At 42.2% G+C, this 20450-nt stretch overlaps 1 protein-coding gene across 1 annotated transcript; it reads left to right on the top strand.

Moving 5' to 3' along the window:
• The first annotated feature begins 293 nt into the window (after positions 1-293).
• On the top strand, positions 294-20043 carry ARHGDIB (Rho GDP dissociation inhibitor beta). The gene is made up of 6 exons (XM_030321815.1): positions 294-393; positions 10608-10791; positions 11445-11528; positions 14329-14405; positions 17523-17586; positions 19336-20043. Exons 2-6 carry the CDS (start codon positions 10614-10616, stop codon positions 19533-19535), a joined length of 603 nt encoding a protein of 200 aa, XP_030177675.1. The 5' UTR covers positions 294-393; positions 10608-10613; the 3' UTR covers positions 19536-20043.
• The last annotated feature ends 407 nt before the right edge of the window (positions 20044-20450 follow it).

The following is a 20450-nucleotide window of genomic DNA, read 5'->3' as shown; positions in this document are numbered from 1 at the left end:
GAATTTATTGCCACTGGTTTCAAGGATACTTGCCTCAAGAAGCTTATGCACTGAAATGACTTGATTTTTAGACACACCCACACAATTATTCGTAGTGCTCAAGGCTATGGCCTCGATGCCCTTGCATGGACACTCATGCATACCCGAGTTCACACTCACACAGGCAGTCATGCTCCCACATGTCCCATTAATTGACAAGAACACTGTTCAGTTGAGTGATCGAGAGATATGCAGTCCAAAGGAACAGAATTTGAGACAGCCCAGGGTTTCCTCTTCTAGTAGGTTTAAAACATTTTTTTTTCCCCTCACTAACTTCCTTCCTGTTCTAACTGCCAGTACTCAGAAGTCAGAGTAAGAGACAGAGGCACCCCAGAGAGCTGTGAGCCACTGAATGTAAGTTGAAATACCTCGGATGCGGGAGGCTCTAGGTGGGCGCAGGGAAATGTGGTAAATCTTGCAACTAGGCTACGACCCTCTCCAGTTTATTATTTTTTTTTTTAGAAGGGCAATTCGTCTTTAAAACAAACTTTATGATAAGAAAGTACCAAAGAGGCTGTTGGAACAGTTCTGCAGAGAATGGGGAAGTCAGAGCAGGGAATGTTAGCAATGACTCAGGGGAGAGAGCCCCGTGAGGGAGGGGAGGGTGTGCCCTGCAGCCCTGGGGATGAAATCCTGTGTGTCTGGGGAAAGGACTATGAGTGTAACTGCTGCGGAGTGCCCGGAGGGGTTTCCTACAAGGTAGGACTGGGCATCTAGCCGAGTTCAGAAGCACAAAGACTGTGGACACAAACTGGTGTGGAACATGCTGGTAGATGATGGGTTGCTGCTGGGGTGGAGATGTGTGGTTTCCTGTTTTTAAGTAGATTGAAAGAGACTGATTGCAAAGCAAAAAAGATAAAGACTCAAAGCTGTCAAACATTAAACTCGTTGCCACTAAAGAACTTTTCTGGGGATAGGAGGGAAACGCATAATGAAAGCCTCCCTTGGAGTATGGTGGGATTTAATAATCGAAGGGAAAGTATGGTAGAACATATTGTTATTTACTTATCAGTCATATAGAGACAGATTTCCACCATGAACAGAAACCGTTTATTAAATGCCTGCAGTCAGACGGGGGGAAAGATAGTGGGTATTGTTGCCAAAAAATAGCTCTTTACATCCAAGAGAACTGAAGGCAGACATGGAAGGCACCAAATAATTTATTAAGAGATAGATTCTGGGGCACCTGGATGCCTCAGTCAGTTAAGCGTCTGACTCTTGATTTGAGATCAGGTCATGATCTCACGGTTTGTGGGGTTGAGCCTCGTGTCAGGCTCCTGTCAGTGTGGAGCCTGCTTGGGATTCTCTCTCTTCTTCTCCCTCTCTCCCTCCCCCGCTCATGCATGTGTGCACATTCTCTCTCTCTCTCTCTCTCTCTCTCTCTCTCTCTTTCTCTCTCTCTCTCTCACTCTCCCTCTCTCCCTCTCTTTCTCTCGCTCTCAAAATAAATAAATAAACATTAAAAAATAGAGGTTCTACAAAAATCCAAATAGATCTGTTAGGATACCTGATCTGGGAAGCCACTAAATTTGGAGACCATTAGAAAGAAGTGTTTTAGGCATGACCTGAAATTCTTTCTTCCCTTTAGAGCACGCTCCAGTCAGCATGTCTTATAGATCTTGTCTGTAATTAAACTCTAGACCTAGGGTAATTTATCCTGGGTCTGATAAGTCCTAGGGAAGGCAGACTGCTTTCATAGAGAGGTCCCATAGTCACCCCTTCACGTGGAGACCAAGAGCCACTGAAATCGAGGTGAGCGTGTTGGATCCTCACTGCAGGAACGATCAAGCAAGGGAAATCAAGAGGCCGGTGTTGGCCCAGGAGGTTCAGGCACAGGTAGACATCCTTGATCATTGCCATTGCTTTGTTTTGTTAAGTGGACAAGAAAATATCCCTCCCAAATCCAAATACGACACAAGCATAGTAGTAAGATCATCTTGCTCTCTTGTAAGATGTGTAGAATTCTGAGAGAAGAATTCATTCTTCATGTATGCTACACAGTCCCAGCACTTGTGGAAGAGCTATGTCACAGATGTACAGAAGCTGACTGGAGTGTTCCAGGGACTGGAATTTCGTCCTTCCTTGTTTGGGAGAGCATGAATCTGTCCCTAGGGAAGTGTGCTGTGAGCAGCATCGAGGTTCTGTTTTCAGCAAAGTCACCCTGACAGAAAGATTGGCCTGGGAGCACAAAATGTAACAAACTGCAGCTAGCAGGGAGAGAAGCCCCAGGGAGGAAAACCTAAGCAGATAAGCAGATAGAGAAAGAACCAGCATCTGTCAAGTGCTTTCTTGGTAGAAACTCAACTCTGAATCCTGAGAGGACTCAGAGGAGACAGTAAGGCTCAGAAGTGTTAAATTATTTGACTAAAGTCATATACTGGTGCGAAAAAAAAAAAAAAAAAAAAAAAGAACCAACAGCTACAATGCCTTAGAAGGACATTTTAAGAAATGTCTCATGGGAGAAATTGTTTTTAATCCCTTGTTTGTAGGTCAGTGTTATGTTGTCAGGGACCCTGGATGAAAGTCCATACTGGCATACCCGGAGATGGGTCTCATGTTGCTCCCGAAACTTCAATGTTTATCCCCTCAGCAAGCACTTACTGAGTCCCCTGTACTGTGGTCACCATAGCCAGAGCTGGTAAAACGTCAGTAAAGCTTTCTTAAAGGGCCTGATCTTGTCGGCACAAGGGATTATAGAGAGTGTCTTTACTTATTTTCATGCTTAATTTAAAACTTCTGTGACTGTATTGAGTTATGGCAGTGTAGTATTTTGCTTAATAACGGCTTAATGCAGTTTTTGTTGAGGATCATTTAAAGTAAATATTTGCAGGGGCGCCTGGGTGGCTCAGTCAGTTGGGCGTCCGACATTGGCTCAGGTCATGATCTTGCGGTCCATGGGTTCGAGCCCCGCGTCGGGCTCTGTGCTGACAGCTTGGAGCCTGGAGCCTGTTTCGGATTCTGTGTCTCCCTCTCTGACCCTCCCCTGTTCATGCTCTCTATCTCTCTGTCTCAAATAAATAAATGTTAAAATAAATATTTGCAGAGGTGCCTGGGTGGCTCATTTGGTTAAGCGGCTTACTTCGGCTCAGGTCATGATCTCACAGTTGATGAGTTCAAAACCCATGTCGGGCTCTCTGATTCAGCATAGAGCCCGCTTCAGATCCTCTGCCCCCGGCCTCTCTGCCCCTCCCCTGTGTGTGCACGCTCTCTCTCCCTCTCTCTCCAAAATAAATAAGCCTTTAAAAATAATTTAAAAATAAAATAAATATCTGCAAAAATACTGAGCATAGTAACTTCACAGGGTAGACACCCAGAAAAGTTGAATGGGTCCACTGAGTCCTCTCTCCTTCCATGTATGAATCTGGGTTAGAAGGATGTATTGTGAATACACAGGGAAGAAATTATGTATTGGTTCTCCCACCAAGGAAAATGTTAAAGAATTCTGCATCTAGTAATATGTCCCCTCCTCTGGATTGATTTTAATGTTTACTGACCCTAATAGGGACTCTCAGGCATTTAGTTGATTCCCCTCATCCAGCTTTGCTCTCTTGGAGGCTCTTCATAGAGCGAAGATGGTAGAAAGCAGCCCTGAGGAGCCTGGGAAGCACCAATCCCGCCATGGTGCTATGGAATACTGAGAAACCACAGAGGACTCCAGAACCCAGACAGCTTGTGGTGTCGTGAGGGATGACCTTGGATTCCCCCAGATAAGCCAAATCACCAGGCAGCCAGGAAAGCAGAGCCGAACCCTTGACCAGCTCTGACATGTGGACAGTCCTTCAGGGATGGCCCAACTCTCCAGAGCTGGGGAAAGTGGGACGTGTCCTGGTCAGCAGGGAAGGGACAGAACACGGTGACAGAGAATGCTCATACTCGCATAGGTACTTCTCTGATGGAAATCCCCCTACTTCTGGTACTTCCCTCTCTCATCCCCACCACTTCTATCTAATAATATTCATGGCCTGCGCGTCTAGATACGTGAGTGATCTGGCAACTTCGGAACAGAAGTTAAATCTCCACAGTGTTTTGCTCCACAGCCAAAGGAAGTTTTCTCTATTGGCCGCCCCTGTGTCTTTTATCAGTTCTCATCATTCACAGAGTGAACTCTGGCTTCAATTATGAAAGGGAGCAATAAACAGAATCTAAAATTAAATTGCCCATGAGGAAGCTTTTTTAAAGAAATAGAATAGTGACAGTCCCATTTTCAGGTTGATCCAGTTAATAAACAATCCTTGCGATTCCCAGAACTTCTTGTCTCTTCTGTACGCCTCAAAGAAACAAAATCTATTTTTAAGAAGGAAGAAGTGGACGTTGTCAACACCGCAGATCCAAGGGAAAGCACTTGGTGCCTAGGCAGTCAGTGACCTCACTTTGCTGAAAGTGTTCAGCAAAACAGATGGCATCACTGGGAAGGGAGCAGAGGACGAGCATGGGTCCTTTATTCAGCATCTACCATTGGCCAGGACAGCCGGGAACTTTTCATGTCTTTGTTCCAATTCTTCAACCCCATAAAGAAAGATTATTACTCCCACACTACTAGTGGAAAATCTTGGGCTCAGCTAGGTTGATAATTTACTTGTGTCATGCAATAATTCAGTGCAGACCCACATTTTGTTTTTATTTTACTTTTTTAATGTTTATTTATTTTTGAGAAAAAGAGAGAGAGAGAGAGAGAGAACCCAAGCAGGGGCAGGGAGATACAGAATCTTAAGCTGGCTCCAGGCTCTGAGCTGTCAGCACAGAGCCCAATGCAGGGCTCGAACTCACGGACCATGAGATCCATGACCTGAGCCAAATTTGGATGCTCAATCCATTGAGTCACCCAGGTGTCCCGCAGAACCGCGTTTTGAATCTCCGACCCATCAGACTCAAAGTCCGTATTCTAGTAGGCACTGAGGATCACCTTTCTTTGACATAACGAGGTGATTTGTTTTATCTAAAGTCGAGTTTCACCTTTTCTGGCCCTCGGCTTATTTAGAACTGCATTAGTGAACCAGACAAGGGTGCTCTATCCCGAGGTGGGTGCAAATTCTTAAGGGTATTTCACTTGCGAGGTCTTGGAAATTTCACTGAATTTGCAAGCAAAACCACGAGTTTGGTGCTATGGCATTCTTGCACCATGAGGAAGCATCTTAATTTAATGTGGCATTTTAATTGAGCCTGAGAGGACTAAGTTCCTAACTCAGCACACCCTTCGTGTTTACACTGCTTTGCTGAGTAGCAAATATAAGGGTGTGAGGGTTTCACTGTGAAAACTCATCTGTGGAAGCATCAGTGAAACAGAAGATAAAGATAATGAGTAGTAAACACACACACACAAAACCAGTATGTGCTTCAGGGCCTGACGGAGCCCACGCTAACCTCGTTAAACATGTAATTGTTCATTGTCCATTCCACTTTTACTGTTTAAAAAAGCCAAAGTCAAAACAACATACAAACAGCAACAACGACAAAAAAAAAAACCCCAGCTCTGCTCTTTGTGGAACAGTGGGTGAGCTGCAGAGGAAGGTGAGAAAAGACCAGCCAGAATGTTCTACACAGATGGACTGGGTTCTCCCCTACCCCACCTCCACTTCCTCTTTTCTCGTTTCAGAGGCTTCTGTAAATTAAGGAGCATTCGAGCATTCATTGTATTAGGAAGAGGTTTCAGAGACCCTTCCAATGCAATGATTTCATTCTGCAGAGGACAAAATCCGGAGCACAGGGAGGTTCGGTGACCTGTGCCAGGTGACTTGGGCAGAGTTGCATGGAAACCCTCTTTATGTGACACTTCCCTGCCTTGCTAAAGCCTGCAGAGTTTTGCAAAGAAGCATTTACCGCAGCCTGGGCACCCTCAAGATAGATTCCCAAGAAGACTAATGGGTTCTATAATTTTATCTTTACTTCTTAATAAAGACGGCTGAAGCAACAGATCATTGCTCCTGGAAGCCGGACAACCTGGGCTCAGATATAATTCTGCCCCTTACACAGCATGTCATCTTGGGCAAGTTACTTACCTGAGCTTTAGTTTCCTGAAGAGAATGATAATACCCGTCCTCAAGGCTGTCATGAGGATGATGAGATAATCCTCAGGAAAGCATTTAGCATTATGTAAGTTAACTATTATAATTATTACCATCAATAAGAGAACCGGTTTTTCTTTTTTTTTTTTTTTTTAATGTTTATTTATTTATCTTTGAGAGCGCAAGTGAGGGAGGAGCAGAGAAAGAGGGAGACACAGAATCCGAAAGCAGGCTCCAGGCTCGGAGCTGGCAGCACAGAGCCCAATGAGAGGCTCGAACCCACAAACCATGAGATCATGGCCTAAGCCAAAGTCAGACGCTTAACCAACTGAGCCACCCAGGCACCCCGAAAATCGGTTGTTCTTTAGATGATACTTGAAGATAGTCTATAGAATTTCCATGACATGCCTATTCTCAATTTGGCAAGCACCCATAAAATGGGGGGATAGAAAGAGAAAACGGATATCTGTGGTTAAATATATGCACACGTATAATTTGGGAAATCATCATCAAACTATATGAGCTATTGTGGCTGAGGCTTTGGCAGAATCTGAAGTTCTGCAGAGATGAACTGTGAAATGAAAAATGCAGTTCCTTTTGGGAATTCATGCAAATCTGAAATAGTAAAACAGAGATAGATAAGTCTCTTGGGTACACAAGTGAAATAAGGTAACTGAATGACTGTGGCTTAGTGGACACATGACTGCAGGGCAGGAGAAATCTACAGATGGAGACCTTAGGAAAGGTACACTTAGAGGTTGTGTGCTCCAGCCCCCCAAACCCCAAGATAAGGAGAGTAAGATCTGCAGTATTTGAAACATCTTCTTAGGGTGTTACAGCTGATCAGTAGCAAAGCCAGAACCAAAATCCACACGTGATGAAGTCCTAGTTCAAAGCAGAGATAATTATCCAAAATCAAGTATATTGAACAGAACTCTTCCCCTAAAGAGCTGTGCCCTTTGCACTTTTGCTCCTCTGCCAGGCTTTGTGTCATTCCCTCAGATATAGACATTACCCGGTATCTCCTTCTGCTTCTACATAAGCCAACATTTGGGGTTTGATACACATGATTCTCAGCTGAAAGCTAGGTGGAGTCAGTGACCCAGCCAGGCAAGCTTCCATTGTAACACTCAACTCTCTCTGCCTCATGTTTCCAAGAAGTCACAGTGTCAAGGTCATGTTTCTAATCTTGGACTCCAGTAAAGCCTAGGAGCCTCTGGATTGCAAGCACAATCTCATAGGTGTATTCCTTTTTTCTAAGTTGTGACTTTCACCAGATTTGTCAAGAGACCTACAGTTTCTGAAAAGATGAACCAACCAAACCACTGTGGTTGTCCATCCCCCAGCCCTCTCCACTTTGGAGAGTAACTTAAACACCAGTATGAGTGTGCTAAAGCACTGTGTCTTATAAATAGTAGGTGCTCACCAAACATTATGCTTTAAAGAAGTTTCCTTGAGAATTGCTTTTCCAGTTCTTTATTTCTTGTATTATTATGTTTTCATCTTTTTCTACTCAGCTTTCCAGATTAAACTGGTTTGTGACCATCTAGCTTCATGTCTCCTTTTTATATGCTATGTGATTAAACCAAATTATTTTGGGGCGCCTGGGTGGCTCAGTCGGTTGAGCGTCCAACTTCAGCTCAGGTCATGATCTCACAGTTGGTGGGTTCAAGCCCTGCATCAGGTTCTGTGCTGACAGCTCAGAGCCTGGAGCCTGCTTCGGATTCTGTGTCTCTCTCTCTGCCTGTCCCCTGCTCACACTCTGTCAATCTCTCTCTCAAAAAATAAATGAACATTAAAAAACAAACAAATTATTTTGATGTGGTCCTGAATTTTCTCCTCTTTACTACAGCAATTTTATACAGTAACCTCATACTATCCTCTGCTCTTACATTTCTTTTAAACAAATTTGTTTCATTTTTGTGAAGCAATTATTGTATACCTGTTTGCAATGAATCAAGCAAATTTAGACTTGACGTAAGTCTCAGATTTACTAGTAAGAATATCAAGATCTAGATGACAGATAAATTGACTTGCCAATGATCACACAGAGGTTGTCAAACCCTGCCTGAGATCAGGTCTTTGTCTTTGTCTCTCCCTTCTTCTCTCTCTCTCTCTCTCTCCCTCTCTTTCTCCTTTCAAAATTGAGATTTCAGCCTGCAAAATAATAATTCCCTGCAGGTTATGGAAATTACCTTGGGCTAGTTAGTGGGTACGTGTGATATCTTTTGATGGTCAGACTTCAAGCAGATGATTTGTTAGAGCCAAGCGATATATTCCAGAAAGGCCTTTTGAAGAGGGCCAAGATGTCCTCATCTATAGATAGGCTTCCTGATGACCTGTCCACAGGTTTGTTATGTGACTTCCATTCTGGGTATCTAGTCAGGCTCCTGGGTGTCACCAGAGGAGAGCCTGTCTCTTCTGATTAGTCTTATCTGGTTTGCTCTTCATCTCACTGCTTCATGATTGTCCTCAAACTACCTACAATCTACAATCTCGACCCACTGTGCCCTTCATTGTTTTTCTAACCCATTCATTCAGTTTCCCTGAGTGTTGTTTGGAATATGAGTTGAGCTGGTCATGATGTTTATTGTGCTGTGAGAGGCTCAGCTTTGAGTGGTGCTGAATCTTGGGCTGAAGCAAGAGTTGCCATAGGAACAAGCCTGCCTGTTTCCTTCCTGCACAGGAAGTGGACCTGGGCATTGCAATGCTGTTTGCAGACTTGATCAAGCGCATGGTGTTTGGCTTGTTATTTTGCTAGCAGAGGATCGATGAGCCAAGAGATAGTGTTTCTTTCTCTTCTCTTTCTTTTCCTTCATTTTCTCTTAAAATTGTTTTTGTTTGGCTTCACTTCCCAATTATTTTCCTTTCTGATGCCAATGATGGAGACATCGAAACTCAAAACCATAACTGGTTTTGGCCAGAGATAGCTTCATCCCCTGGGGGACTTTATAGAGGTTTGCAGAGTCATTTAAGATGAGATATGCTAGATATTGTCTCACAGTTGTGCCACTCAGGAACAATGTAGCCTTTAACATGGCAGAGAAGAGACATACTCTTGGGGGAGGACTGAAGGAAATCAGGAAATTATCTCCTTGCCCAAATACCTCCTGTGTTTCCCCCAAATAGCTCCATTGCTGCCAGCCATGGGCCTGAAATTCTTCCAGCACAGACTTCTTCCTCTTTATTAGGACACTGCAGTTCCAGCTATAGGAATTTGAGCATTTCTCTTAACCTCTGACTTTCCATTTTTTCAATGATTCAATGAGGGGTTGGAATATATCACCTCTAAGTTTCCTTTCTGCTCTGAAAATCTCTGACTACACACGCCCTAAAATGGGTAATTTTTTAAAAATCTATTATTCAGTCACTAACAAGTGTGAATAATTTAATTAGAATCATGCCTCAGGGCACCTGGGTGGCTCAGTCATTTGGGCATTTGACTCTTGATTTTGGCTCAGGTCATGATCTCATGGTTCCGTGAGTTTGACCCAATCTGCACTGGTGGTGCAGAGCCTGCTTGGGATTCTCTCTCTCCTTCTCTCTCTCTGCCTCTCTCTCTCTCTTTCTCAAAATAAATAAATCAATTAAAAAAAAAACAATCTCCCCTCACTATTTTAATACACAGCAAGTAAAGGTAGATTATAATGTGAGAATGGAAGAAGACAGACTCCAGAGTATGCCCAGATGAGGCCTTAGGGCATAAAGTCACTAGAAATCTGGGTAGGGGAGGTACTAAAAGGGAAGGGGATCCAGAAAGGGGAGATCAGTGGAAGGTAAAAGTAAAGACATACTAATCCTTACCATTTCATCTGGAGGAATTTAATTTTGTTATTTTATGTCATTTCAAAAGAACAGAAGATCTTTAGCTATAGAACCAAACAAATCAAACAATGGATGTTTATAAAATGCCTCCACTATTCAATTATTATGGGAGATTCAAGAGAAACACAGAACCTGGTACCCGCCCTCAAGGAGTGTTGGATGGGAACCATTCCTACACGTCAGGCAGGTATCATAGGGGTCTACAACGTTGCATGACTTACCTTTGAAGTATTGCAGGAGTTCAGGGAAAGATTCAATTAATGGGAAGATGCCAACTCTTTCTTTGGCTCCCTGTGTTTTGAAACCATCATAACCGAGACTGTACAACGTTAAGAGCCTTGACACTGGAGGGGTGGTGGCTGGATTTAGAGAACTGTGGTTATTTCTATAATTATTTGAACTGGGGCTCTCTGCTCATTATTTGGGGCTGCCTGTGTTATGTTGCTTCGCTTACACATTACTCACAAATGAGCTATTTCTTTCTTGTCAGTTTTATTCGGTGAACAGGAGACATTTGTCACAGTGCAGAGAAATTCAGGAAGATCCGAGAAAAGACCAAATGCATTATATTCTCATTGCATAAAAATATGAGATTAAATTAGGAAAAAATATCCTGGAAAATCCCTGACAATGACAAAAGTCCATTAGGGCAAGGATGGTGTTACCAGTAGCCCCACAAACATTTTCCATATCTGTGAACTTTTGGCTAATGGACTATCATCCTCTCTGTCTCTAAAATAGATCGAAATGACTGAAAAGGACCCAGAAGCACACCTGGAGGAAGATGTTGATGAGCTGGACAGCAAGCTCAATTACAAGCCTCCACCTCAGAAGTCGCTGAAAGAGCTCCAGGAGATGGACAAGGATGACGAAAGCCTAATCAAGTACAAGAAAACACTCCTGGGGGATGGCCCTGTGGTGGCAGGTGTGTGTGTACAGGGGGATGGGGGGAGGTGGGAGGGCCCCGATCAGGCATACATTTTGGCAACACAGGAGCAGGTGCAAAAGAAAGAATACCAAGTGTTTCCAGGGCTCAGTGAGTGAGGCACGATCTATATATGCTGCATAAAGTGACAACTGCAGGATTAAGTCCTTTTTGGAGATAAAGTGCAAGCTGGCATTGAAATAGGCAAAAATTACACATAAGGAAGATTTAGAAAGAACTTCAGACTACCACTCAGATGGCATTCTCTCCATTCTCTCACATTTTCTTTCCTTCTTCTCTTTCTCTTCCTTACTCCTTACTTAACCGTTCCTCTCTTCCACATACACAACAGCAGAATTGGATATAGATGGGCACTGCCCATCTAGCAGAGGAACTTACCCACAGCCACTCAGGAAATGTTTGCTGTTGATAACTAAGATGGGCCTCCAAAAGCTTGACACAGAAATAGTCCTGCTCGAGTTTCTGAGGCCATTAAGGCCAACATAGTGAACCTGCCACTTTCATCTGTATATTCGCTCCACATTAGAGATATCACTTTTCTTTTTATATTCCTTCTCTCCTACTTGAAATGTACACACACTGCACCCGCATGTTCTCTTCCCTAAAATTACATTCTTTTCTGAATCCTGCAGACCCAACAGCCCCCAATGTCAAGGTCACCCGGCTTAGCCTGGTTTGTGACAGTGCCCCAGGACCAATCACCATGGACCTCACTGGTAAGTGGACACATCTGTTCTGTTCAAAGGCGTCTAGCGATATCGCAGGGAAAACTTAGTCTCCGCCCCCTCTCCCAGCAAAAGGAAATGCCGGCAAGGTGAATGCCAGACACATGTATGCTGGCATCGGTTCACAAATCATTGCTCTCAGAGTGCAGTATTTACCATGCTTAATGAAAAGCTCAATCTCTGTCTCTAATTAATTGGAGGGACTGCAGTCATAAGCATTGGATGTATTTACTTGTATCATAATTACTTCAGAATTTTATCTCTACACAGTACCAGGGGAATTACTACCCATATAAAGCGACTGATGATGGAAATATTAAGAAGCAAGCTTCTTAATATGTATGCTTCTGAAATGTAATATTTATACACTGTAAACATCAGAGAAAATATTCATCTTACATCACCTAGAGACCTTACTTGAAGGCAAGAAGCAATCTAAAATCTTTTATTAATTTTTTAAAAATGTTTAATCTTTATTTTTGAGAGAGAGACAGACAGACAGACAGAGCAAAAGCAAGAGATGGGCAGACAGAGAGAGAGGGAGACACAGAATCCAAAGCAGGCTCCAGGCTCTGAACTGCCAACACAGAGCCTGATGCAGGGCTCAAACCCACGAATCACGAGATCATGACTTGAGCTGAAGTCAGACGCTTACCCAACTGAGCCACCCAGGCACCCCTAAAATCTTTAAAATAGTGCTGGAAATTCTACTGTTAAATACATACTATTTTAGCCTAAAGCTCTGATTCTTGTATAAGCAACCTCCCCCACTAAAGATGTACCAATTCAGATGTTATTTCTTTTCCCCTTATTGTGACAAGGGTCAAGTCCTTTCCTGGAACTTAAATCTTGAGGAGATAAAGACAGGCTGAGAAGTCAGGTATTATGGGTGATGTGTGCATCCCAGGGTAGAGAGGGAAGAGCCAGGAGGTTGAGGGTGTCCAAGGTAGATCTTCAGCAAAAAATAAAATTACCAGATTCAAAAGGTGGACTCATGAGACAGAGCAAAGCATGATTCTAGCAGTAGGCTCAGCGGCCAGGTGGCTCCCTTCTCACAGGACACATCCACTCTTTGCCTTATATGGGCTTGTCTGAGGGAGGAAATCAGAGGCTGAGAAGACACACTTCCCCTTCAACTGAAATCATTACAGCAGACACAAGTGCAGCTACCCCCACATTCTAGCATCTCTCTAGGAGAATCTCTCTTTCTCTTTCTTTCTCACCAGGACTCAGGCCTCTTCCTGTGTGAAATTGGGTAATGTTACCAGGTGCAACTGTCAATTTGTTAGATGGGGTCTGAATTAGCTCTGAGGAAATCTAAGGGCCTGATGGTATTGCAGGGAAAACTCAGTTTCTTTTACTTTCCTAGCACTGGGATGTCTAAGTTTGGTTTTCTGTCACAAAAAGGCTATTGAGGTGAATCCCAGTATAAACACACACACACACACACACACACACACACACATACGTATATATAATACCCATAATATAGAGTATATATAGAAAACAGTGTGTGTGTGTATATATGTGTACATATGTACAATATACATTATATATATATATATAGTATATATACAAAACTGTGTGTGTATATATATATATACTATATAAATGCACACACACACACACATATATATACTATATGGTATATGTATATGGTATATATACTATGTAGTATTGTAGTATATATACTACATGGTGTGAAGCACATGCACAGAGCTATGCAAAACAGCAAAACACACACACACAAACACACACTTACCCCTGAAGGTCAGATGACACAGGATCACATTGGGAGAAGAACAGAGAGTGATTATCTCCATACCTAAAGTACAGGAATTAGAGTCAAATCCTGGTTTTATGGGTCCTGAAGCTTTTATTACTTAAGGGACTCTCCTTAAGGAAAATAATATGAAATTACAAATGCAAAAGCAAAATTAAGTACAAAGTGAATATATATCTAGAATGATAAAAGGGAAACCAAGAGAAGTAAATTTTTTTAAAGCTAGAAAATGCCATAAACATCACCAAATCTACAAAAACAATTAGGTGGTACTACCATATAATATTTTTCTTATATTTATCTATTTGAGAGGTAAGGGCATATTCTTTAATCATCTTTTTGTTTGGCCACATGTGTGATATCATTTTCAATAGAGAAAATAGCAAGATCATTCAGATGTTCCTCTAGGATCACTGATTAAAGCTTGTTTTTATTATTGACAATTAGAAAAGACATGGTCAGGGGCGCCTGGGTGGCTCAGTCGGTTAAGCGTCCGACTTCAGCTCAGGTCATGATCTCACAGTTTGTGGGTTTGAGCCCTGCATCAGGCTTTCTGCTGGCAGCTCGGAGCCTGGAGCCCGCTTCAGATTCTGGATCTCCCTCTCTCTCTCTCTGCCCCTCCCCCACTAATACTTTCTCTTTCTCTTTCTCTCTCTCTCTCTCTCAAAAATAAATAAACATTAAAAAAGAAAAAGAAAAGACATCGTCACACACAACTCACTGTTGTTAATACCTTATATATTTTAGGGTTGTCATCAAACTTGGGGGAAAAGTACTATCACATTTCTTCCATATCTAGCTATAAGATTTCAGCTTTTCAAGTGTGTGTGCGTGTGTGTGTGTGTGTGTGTGTGTGTAGCAACTAGTCTCAAATATTCTTTGAATTGAAGGCCATGAGGACTGTGTTGCTCTGATGAGCCCAGCAAACAGCTCCGGAGTTTAAATCATTCATCTTCTTGTGTTTCTCCTTCTGAGGAGAATAATCTCTTTCTAAATCTACTTCTACAGGGGATCTTGAAGCTCTCAAAAAAGAAACTTTTGTGCTAAAGGAAGGTGTTGAATACAGAGTCAAAATTAACTTCAAAGTGAGTATCTTTCCCTGAATGTTTTTATAAAGCTTAAATTCTTCCTATAATCAGAGAAGGAAAAAACCCAAATGTCTTGCATTAACATGCTGTCATAGTTTTTGTGTTTCCTTCCCCTTGACCTCCCCTCTCTAGACTGTCCTCTCCCCAACTCTGAGCTCTACCTGCTGAGGCCCACCCTTGCTTCATGCCTTTTCCCAACCAGAGCCCTCACCTTGAATTCTCCATTGATAACTCAACCAACAGGACCGTTCCGTGAACTCCCAACGCTCCCGTCTATGAAGCACACCCTATTTTGTATTGTACCATTTGTGGCATTTCTTCCCTGTACAGCCCAAGCGCCCTGAGAAAGGGAGAGATTATTTATCTCTTGTTTCCAATATCTTACCCGAAACTTTGTAAATGATATTTAGTGAATACTTATTGAGAAATCGATAAATGAATGAATCAATTATTAGTAAACAATGGAACAGATGGAGCCACAGTTCTAATTGCTCAATGGTTGTATAAATCCAGGAGTATGGACCTCGGAAAATAACTGGAAACTACAATTATAGTTGTGGAGCAAGCAAACAGGTAACAGCAAAAACTGAACAGGAATTGACATATAAAGAATGAACGCATACCCCATTGAACAGCCAAAAGCAAGAAGAAAAATAATCTTGACTGAAAACAAATAAGTCAGAGATGTACTGTTTGCTCTCAGTTGCTTATATTTGCCTTGGTTGCCCTTCTCAGCCATATCCTTCAGGGACCTTTAGGGCCACCAAGGAAGACCCCGTCTGCCCTCTGTGTTTGCACACTGGGCTCTTCTTTCCCCTCAATGCAGGGTTGATTCAGGGTCTGTGGACAATCACTCTGTACCACGTATAATTATGCCTCAAAATAATTTGATTCTGAAAATACTTGTTGATACCTACTCTACAATATGCACTGAGCCATGGTTCACTTGCTTGTTTCGTGTAGTATTATTCATTATCAAAGCACCCGAGAGTTTGGTATTGTATCTAAATATGCCTAGAATTATATCTAAGGCATTGCATCCGAATATGCTTAGAAGGGGTTACACATCGGTTGAATTTTTAATCATTAATGCTATTGCCTTAATTTGTCAGTTTAGTAAGCCCATTTGTACCAAATGAAGGAGGTAAGGTAAATTTTGATGGGAGTAAGATGAGAAGGAAAGGTCTGGAGCATAGGCCTCTGCTGTGGTGGGAAAGCCGAAGAGGATGCAGTGGTCGGGGTTACACATGAGGGTGATGCAGGAGGAGGGCACAGAAAGGAGTTTTCAGGTCCCACCCGCTTCAGATACTTAGCATTGTCTCAAGCAAGAGAAAACCATTCTCTGTGTGCAACCCACACAATGTTAACCAACCTGTGGCCTGTCCCAGCGAGGGGCTCCAGTTAGAAGAAATAACAGGTCAAAACTGGAAATAACTGAGAAGCGTTTTAAGTCTTTACTGACATCTGCTGAAAAGTATCCAAGAAAGTTTGCATTTATAACACCAGCAACACATTCCAAAAGTCCTCTTGCATTATCTGTCTTTCAATGGTGTTCAGTGTTCTTCTCTTTCTTCCCCCCAAAACCTGGCCTGGGGGGCATGGTTCTTCTAGTTTCTCCCCCTTTTCCTTCTGCTCCCAAGGACATGTAGTGTCTCTGACTTTCACAGTCCTCTGGTCACCAAGGCTTCTTCCTCTGGAAGTGGAGAGGAACAATGGGAAGGCGTGCAGACAGAGCAAGAGAGTTCTATGAATATTCGTACTTCTCTATTACCCATCTCAAACATATTTATATTAAATGAACCCTCTATGGAGCAGTAGAAAAACAGGAGGCTCCGTTTTGAAGTCCTTATTGGTGAGTAGCAATCACCATTCCTGTTTTTCAGTCTTTTTACCACCAGACCATATCTCCTACAAAGACCAAAGGACTAGCTTAGAGACTTCTAGAAAAATGCATTCACTTTTTTCTATTTGTATGAGCCACATCTGGCAGAGTGATCAGAAAGTTAGGGCATCACTTTGTCACAATTTCTTCCATGGAGTTGTTTTCATTCTGTATGCTTTTGATAGATTTGTATGACAGATTTTACTGAGTGACCATCTAAAACCTAAGCTAGGGTTCATGGCTGAGCTACCTCATTGCCAATAAAACAAAACATAGCACTGATAAATTGGTTTAATTATTCTGTCCAAAACAGGAAGGCAGCCATAATTACTGTTGGAAGAAATTATTTGAAGATGCTTTCCTTCTTCATCTTGGTGAACAATTAACCAAGCCCTCCAGCTAATGACGCAATGTCCACTTTATTTGTTTGTATGAACATGAGCACAGTATAAAATTAATGGGCAATGCAGTTCAGTCCTAGGCAAAATGAATCATGGAAAAACAAAGTGCTTGGGCTATATATATTTTCATCCTACTTTAGTGAACTTTCTCTGAAAGGCTTGGGAAAGTGGTGACATCTCAGACAACATGTGAAAATAACAGACATCCAAAATGCTTGCCAAACACGAGTGGATTTCACCCATTATTTATCAGTTTAGTAAGCCTATGTTTCCATGAGGCCTATCTCCCCATCTTTAGACTCCAGTCTCAGTGACATTACAGGCACAACCATCTTTTAAATCTGATTTTCCATTACGGCTTTTCTCCTTGTTGTTTGTTTTTCATGCTAGATAGATCATTTCTGAGGTTAGGGTTTTCAGGTATTCACATAATATTTTCCATTGGTACCTTTGTAGCCTTTCCTAAGACAAGGACAGTCTTCTGGCCAGTAGTATCAGGGAGGGGAAGCTCAAGACTGTTCTTAGGACCTTTGGAGGAAGGATAAATGTAATGAAGAACACTGAGACAATGTTTTAATTAAGCACCCCCCTCCCCCAAACCAAACAGCACAGTATTCCATGATTAGAACCAGATTGGCAACGTTGAGTCTTGTGATCTCTCCAATCTCTGCCTCACCATCACATGAAATGATAATAGTAACACTTATTCTGAATTAAATCTCAATCTTCTTCCGTCCTCAGAGAAGACTGCTAGGTAGGATAAGCATGAAAGATGAGGGAAAATGAAAGACCTATTTTAATCTGAATTGCTTGGATCCTTCCCACCTACAGGTGAACAGAGATATTGTGTCAGGCCTGAAATATGTTCAGCATACCTACCGGACTGGGGTGAAAGGTAAGGGACCCACACTTTACATTGTCCCAAACTCTGCTCCCCACTGATACTTAATCTTCTGCTTATTAACAATTTTAATCATAGGCTCATGTAAGAATCTGATTAAAAGCTATGGGCGCTCCCCCTAGGAAAAAGCACATATGTACCTCTGACCTCGACACCAATGGTAAGGCCTACGTCCAGAGATCCAGTTTAGACTGGGTCCACCACTAACCTTCAGCATTCAGTTTCTGGAATTTAAGCTTATTATTCATAAAGGGGAAGAGTAACCAAGATAAGTTTGAATAAAGATGGAGTATATTAAAATACTCTCAATAAAAAAAAAAAGTTCACAGGTATACATATGTCAGAGAAATCCAAGACCAGAAAGATCTATCTAGTGGTATGTGTGTCTTTTGGAAATGGGAGACGGAAGTAGCATGTGGGCAGTTGTGGAGTGGAGGTAGGGGAGCAGGGAGCGGCACTGAATTTTTTAAACGAAGAAATAGAATCTTTCTAGAGTTGAGAAAAGCTGTGTTTGAGACATAATGTGACACTACTTGATCTGCAGCTGCTCTTGACAAATTGTACCTAACCTGTACATGCCTTGGGGAACTGCTTCCAGTTTCCTTCCATTATTGTGGGCAGGGAGAAATGACACTTGGAAAGATGACAGAAGTACTTTTACTGTTCCATCTTACCTTGGGGACTGTCTCCTTCCAGGGGTGTGAGACAGTACTGCCCAGATCAGTTCCATCGAATTAATACACAAAGGATTAGGAGAGAATTGTCTGATAAATTTGCAGGACACAGACAACCACTCAATGACTCAAACCCCACAGAAGATTATTGACCTGGAAGATCTTAACTGGTCTTCCCAATACCAAGTCTCATGAAAAAATAGTTCTGTTTCCTATTTTCCTTGGGTATAGAGACTATGTTGCCTCAATTAGGCAAGAGGACGATGATATGTCTGTAGCTGTTCCTCTAAGCTTCTTCACAACACTTTACAGCTAACTACACTTTGCCTGCCTGTCTATCTACCTAGCCTTAGTTACAGTTTCTAATGCTCTACTTAATATATATCCCAGTTATTCACCTGTTAATAATTTGGGTTGGCTATTTTCAACATTTGTGAAGACTTTTTTTTTTTTTTTACCAAATTATTGATTTTCCCCATCCATCCAACGATTCCATCCATGAGTATTGTTCATTCTGATCACCCTCTGTTACCTTGCCTCCCCCAACTGATATGTTCATAGAATGATAGTTTGTAGATTAGAAGAAGTTAATTGCATATAGGAAGAAACAGAGGCCCAGAAATGTTATGTGACTTAAATAGTTGCAGAGCTAAGATCAGAACTCAGGTTTCCGTTAATGTGGAGTTTTTTTTTATGGTATAATCTGCTACATCTACCATAAAAAAGTCTTGATCCCCATAGCTTTAAGGCACAGATTTCCCAACTCTCCTGATAGTATCAGCTGTGATGCTTTTTAAAACACTGATTCTTGGGACCACCCATGGAAGATTACTTGTCCATAGTATCTAAGAGTGGGTCAAAGAAAACTGTATTATTAAAAGGTACTCCGATAAAAAAAAGTATTTTAAAGAAAATAAAAAGGTGCCCCATGTAAATCTGACATTTTGCCAGTATTGGAAACTGTGGCTCTTGGCGTTGATCACTGTGAGCTGTGCTCCGAAATTTCCAGTTTGCTGTGTTTGTTTTCTCTTTCAGACTCTTACCCTAATGAACTTTCCTTTCTTCCTAGTGGATAAAGCGACATTTATGGTTGGCAGCTACGGGCCTCGGCCAGAGGAGTATGAGTTCCTGACTCCGATTGAGGAGGCTCCCAAGGGTATGCTGGCCCGAGGCACTTACCACAACAAGTCCTTCTTCACCGACGATGACAAGCATGACCACCTTACCTGGGAGTGGAACCTGTCTATTAAGAAGGAATGGACAGAATGAGTGCATCTGCCCTTCCTTTTCCCCACCTTGCCACTCAGAAGTACCCTCTCTGTCATATTCATCACCCTGTCCCTCCTCCCTGTTCGGAGCTAGGTCCTTTCCCCAATACTCCCCACATTCTGTTATCAATGCTTCTTGTCCCGCAATGTCTCTCAAAGTGGTCCCTGGCACAAGATGCTTAACACCCAGACTTTAATCCTGCCCATTCCTTCCAATCCTCATCATGGCCAGATCTTCAAAATTCTTCATTTCAATACATGGTCATTTAGTATTTCCTTCTATTTTTCCCATGTGAGCAACTAGAGGCCAAGAAATAGGCAAACTATCACTAACAGCCCTTTGCCTTGGGTTCCAGTAGCTCATTCCCATCCCTGCATTCTTCTGTGGTTGCTGCTGGCTCAGTGAAGGTCCCTAATCACGTTGCCTACCAGTTGGGGTTCTTCTTTTATGGGAGACACTGTAAACAACACAAGAGAATAAATAAAACAGTTGTATGATCTGACTGAGACCCTCATTTCCCTGCCTTCTTTCTTTGAACAAATATGATAACTACATTGTTTACATTTGTGAGTTTCCTCAGAGCATATGTGTGGGCTGGACACAGTAGAGACAGTATTTACATCACGAGGAAATGTTTAGTCTCCCTGTTCTAGTGCAATGAGCAATGAATATTCAGAATGTGAATAGTAGAAATCCTGAGATATTTTATTTTATAGTAGTACCATATGGAACTTTCTCCTGAGCTTGAGACCCATATATCCTACTACCTATGGGAATCCTATCTTGGATTTCAGAGGGCACATGTGGGCCAAATCAGCCACTGCTTCTCTCCTGCTTACGACCGTCCAATATAATCCCAGTTGCTTAGAGAATAAGATCCTACACTTATTGTATAATGCCCCCTACAATCTGGCC

The sequence above is a fragment of the Lynx canadensis genome, chromosome B4 (genome assembly GCF_007474595.2).
Source record: "Lynx canadensis isolate LIC74 chromosome B4, mLynCan4.pri.v2, whole genome shotgun sequence".
Lineage (NCBI taxonomy): Eukaryota > Metazoa > Chordata > Mammalia > Carnivora > Felidae > Lynx > Lynx canadensis.
The sequence above is the reverse complement of the archived record's forward strand: the minus strand, read 5'-3'. Positions and strand labels throughout refer to the sequence as shown.

Excerpts from the sequence above, each read along its gene's own strand:
- ARHGDIB (XM_030321815.1), top strand. The coding sequence starts at position 10,614 with ATGACTGAAAAGGACCCAGAAGCACACCTGGAGGAAGATGTTGATGAG. Across the intron at positions 10,792-11,444 it reads GGATGGCCCTGTGGTGGCAG|ACCCAACAGCCCCCAATGTC; the intron begins GTGTGTGTGTAC and ends TGAATCCTGCAG. Across the intron at positions 14,406-17,522 it reads GAGTCAAAATTAACTTCAAA|GTGAACAGAGATATTGTGTC; the intron begins GTGAGTATCTTT and ends TCCCACCTACAG.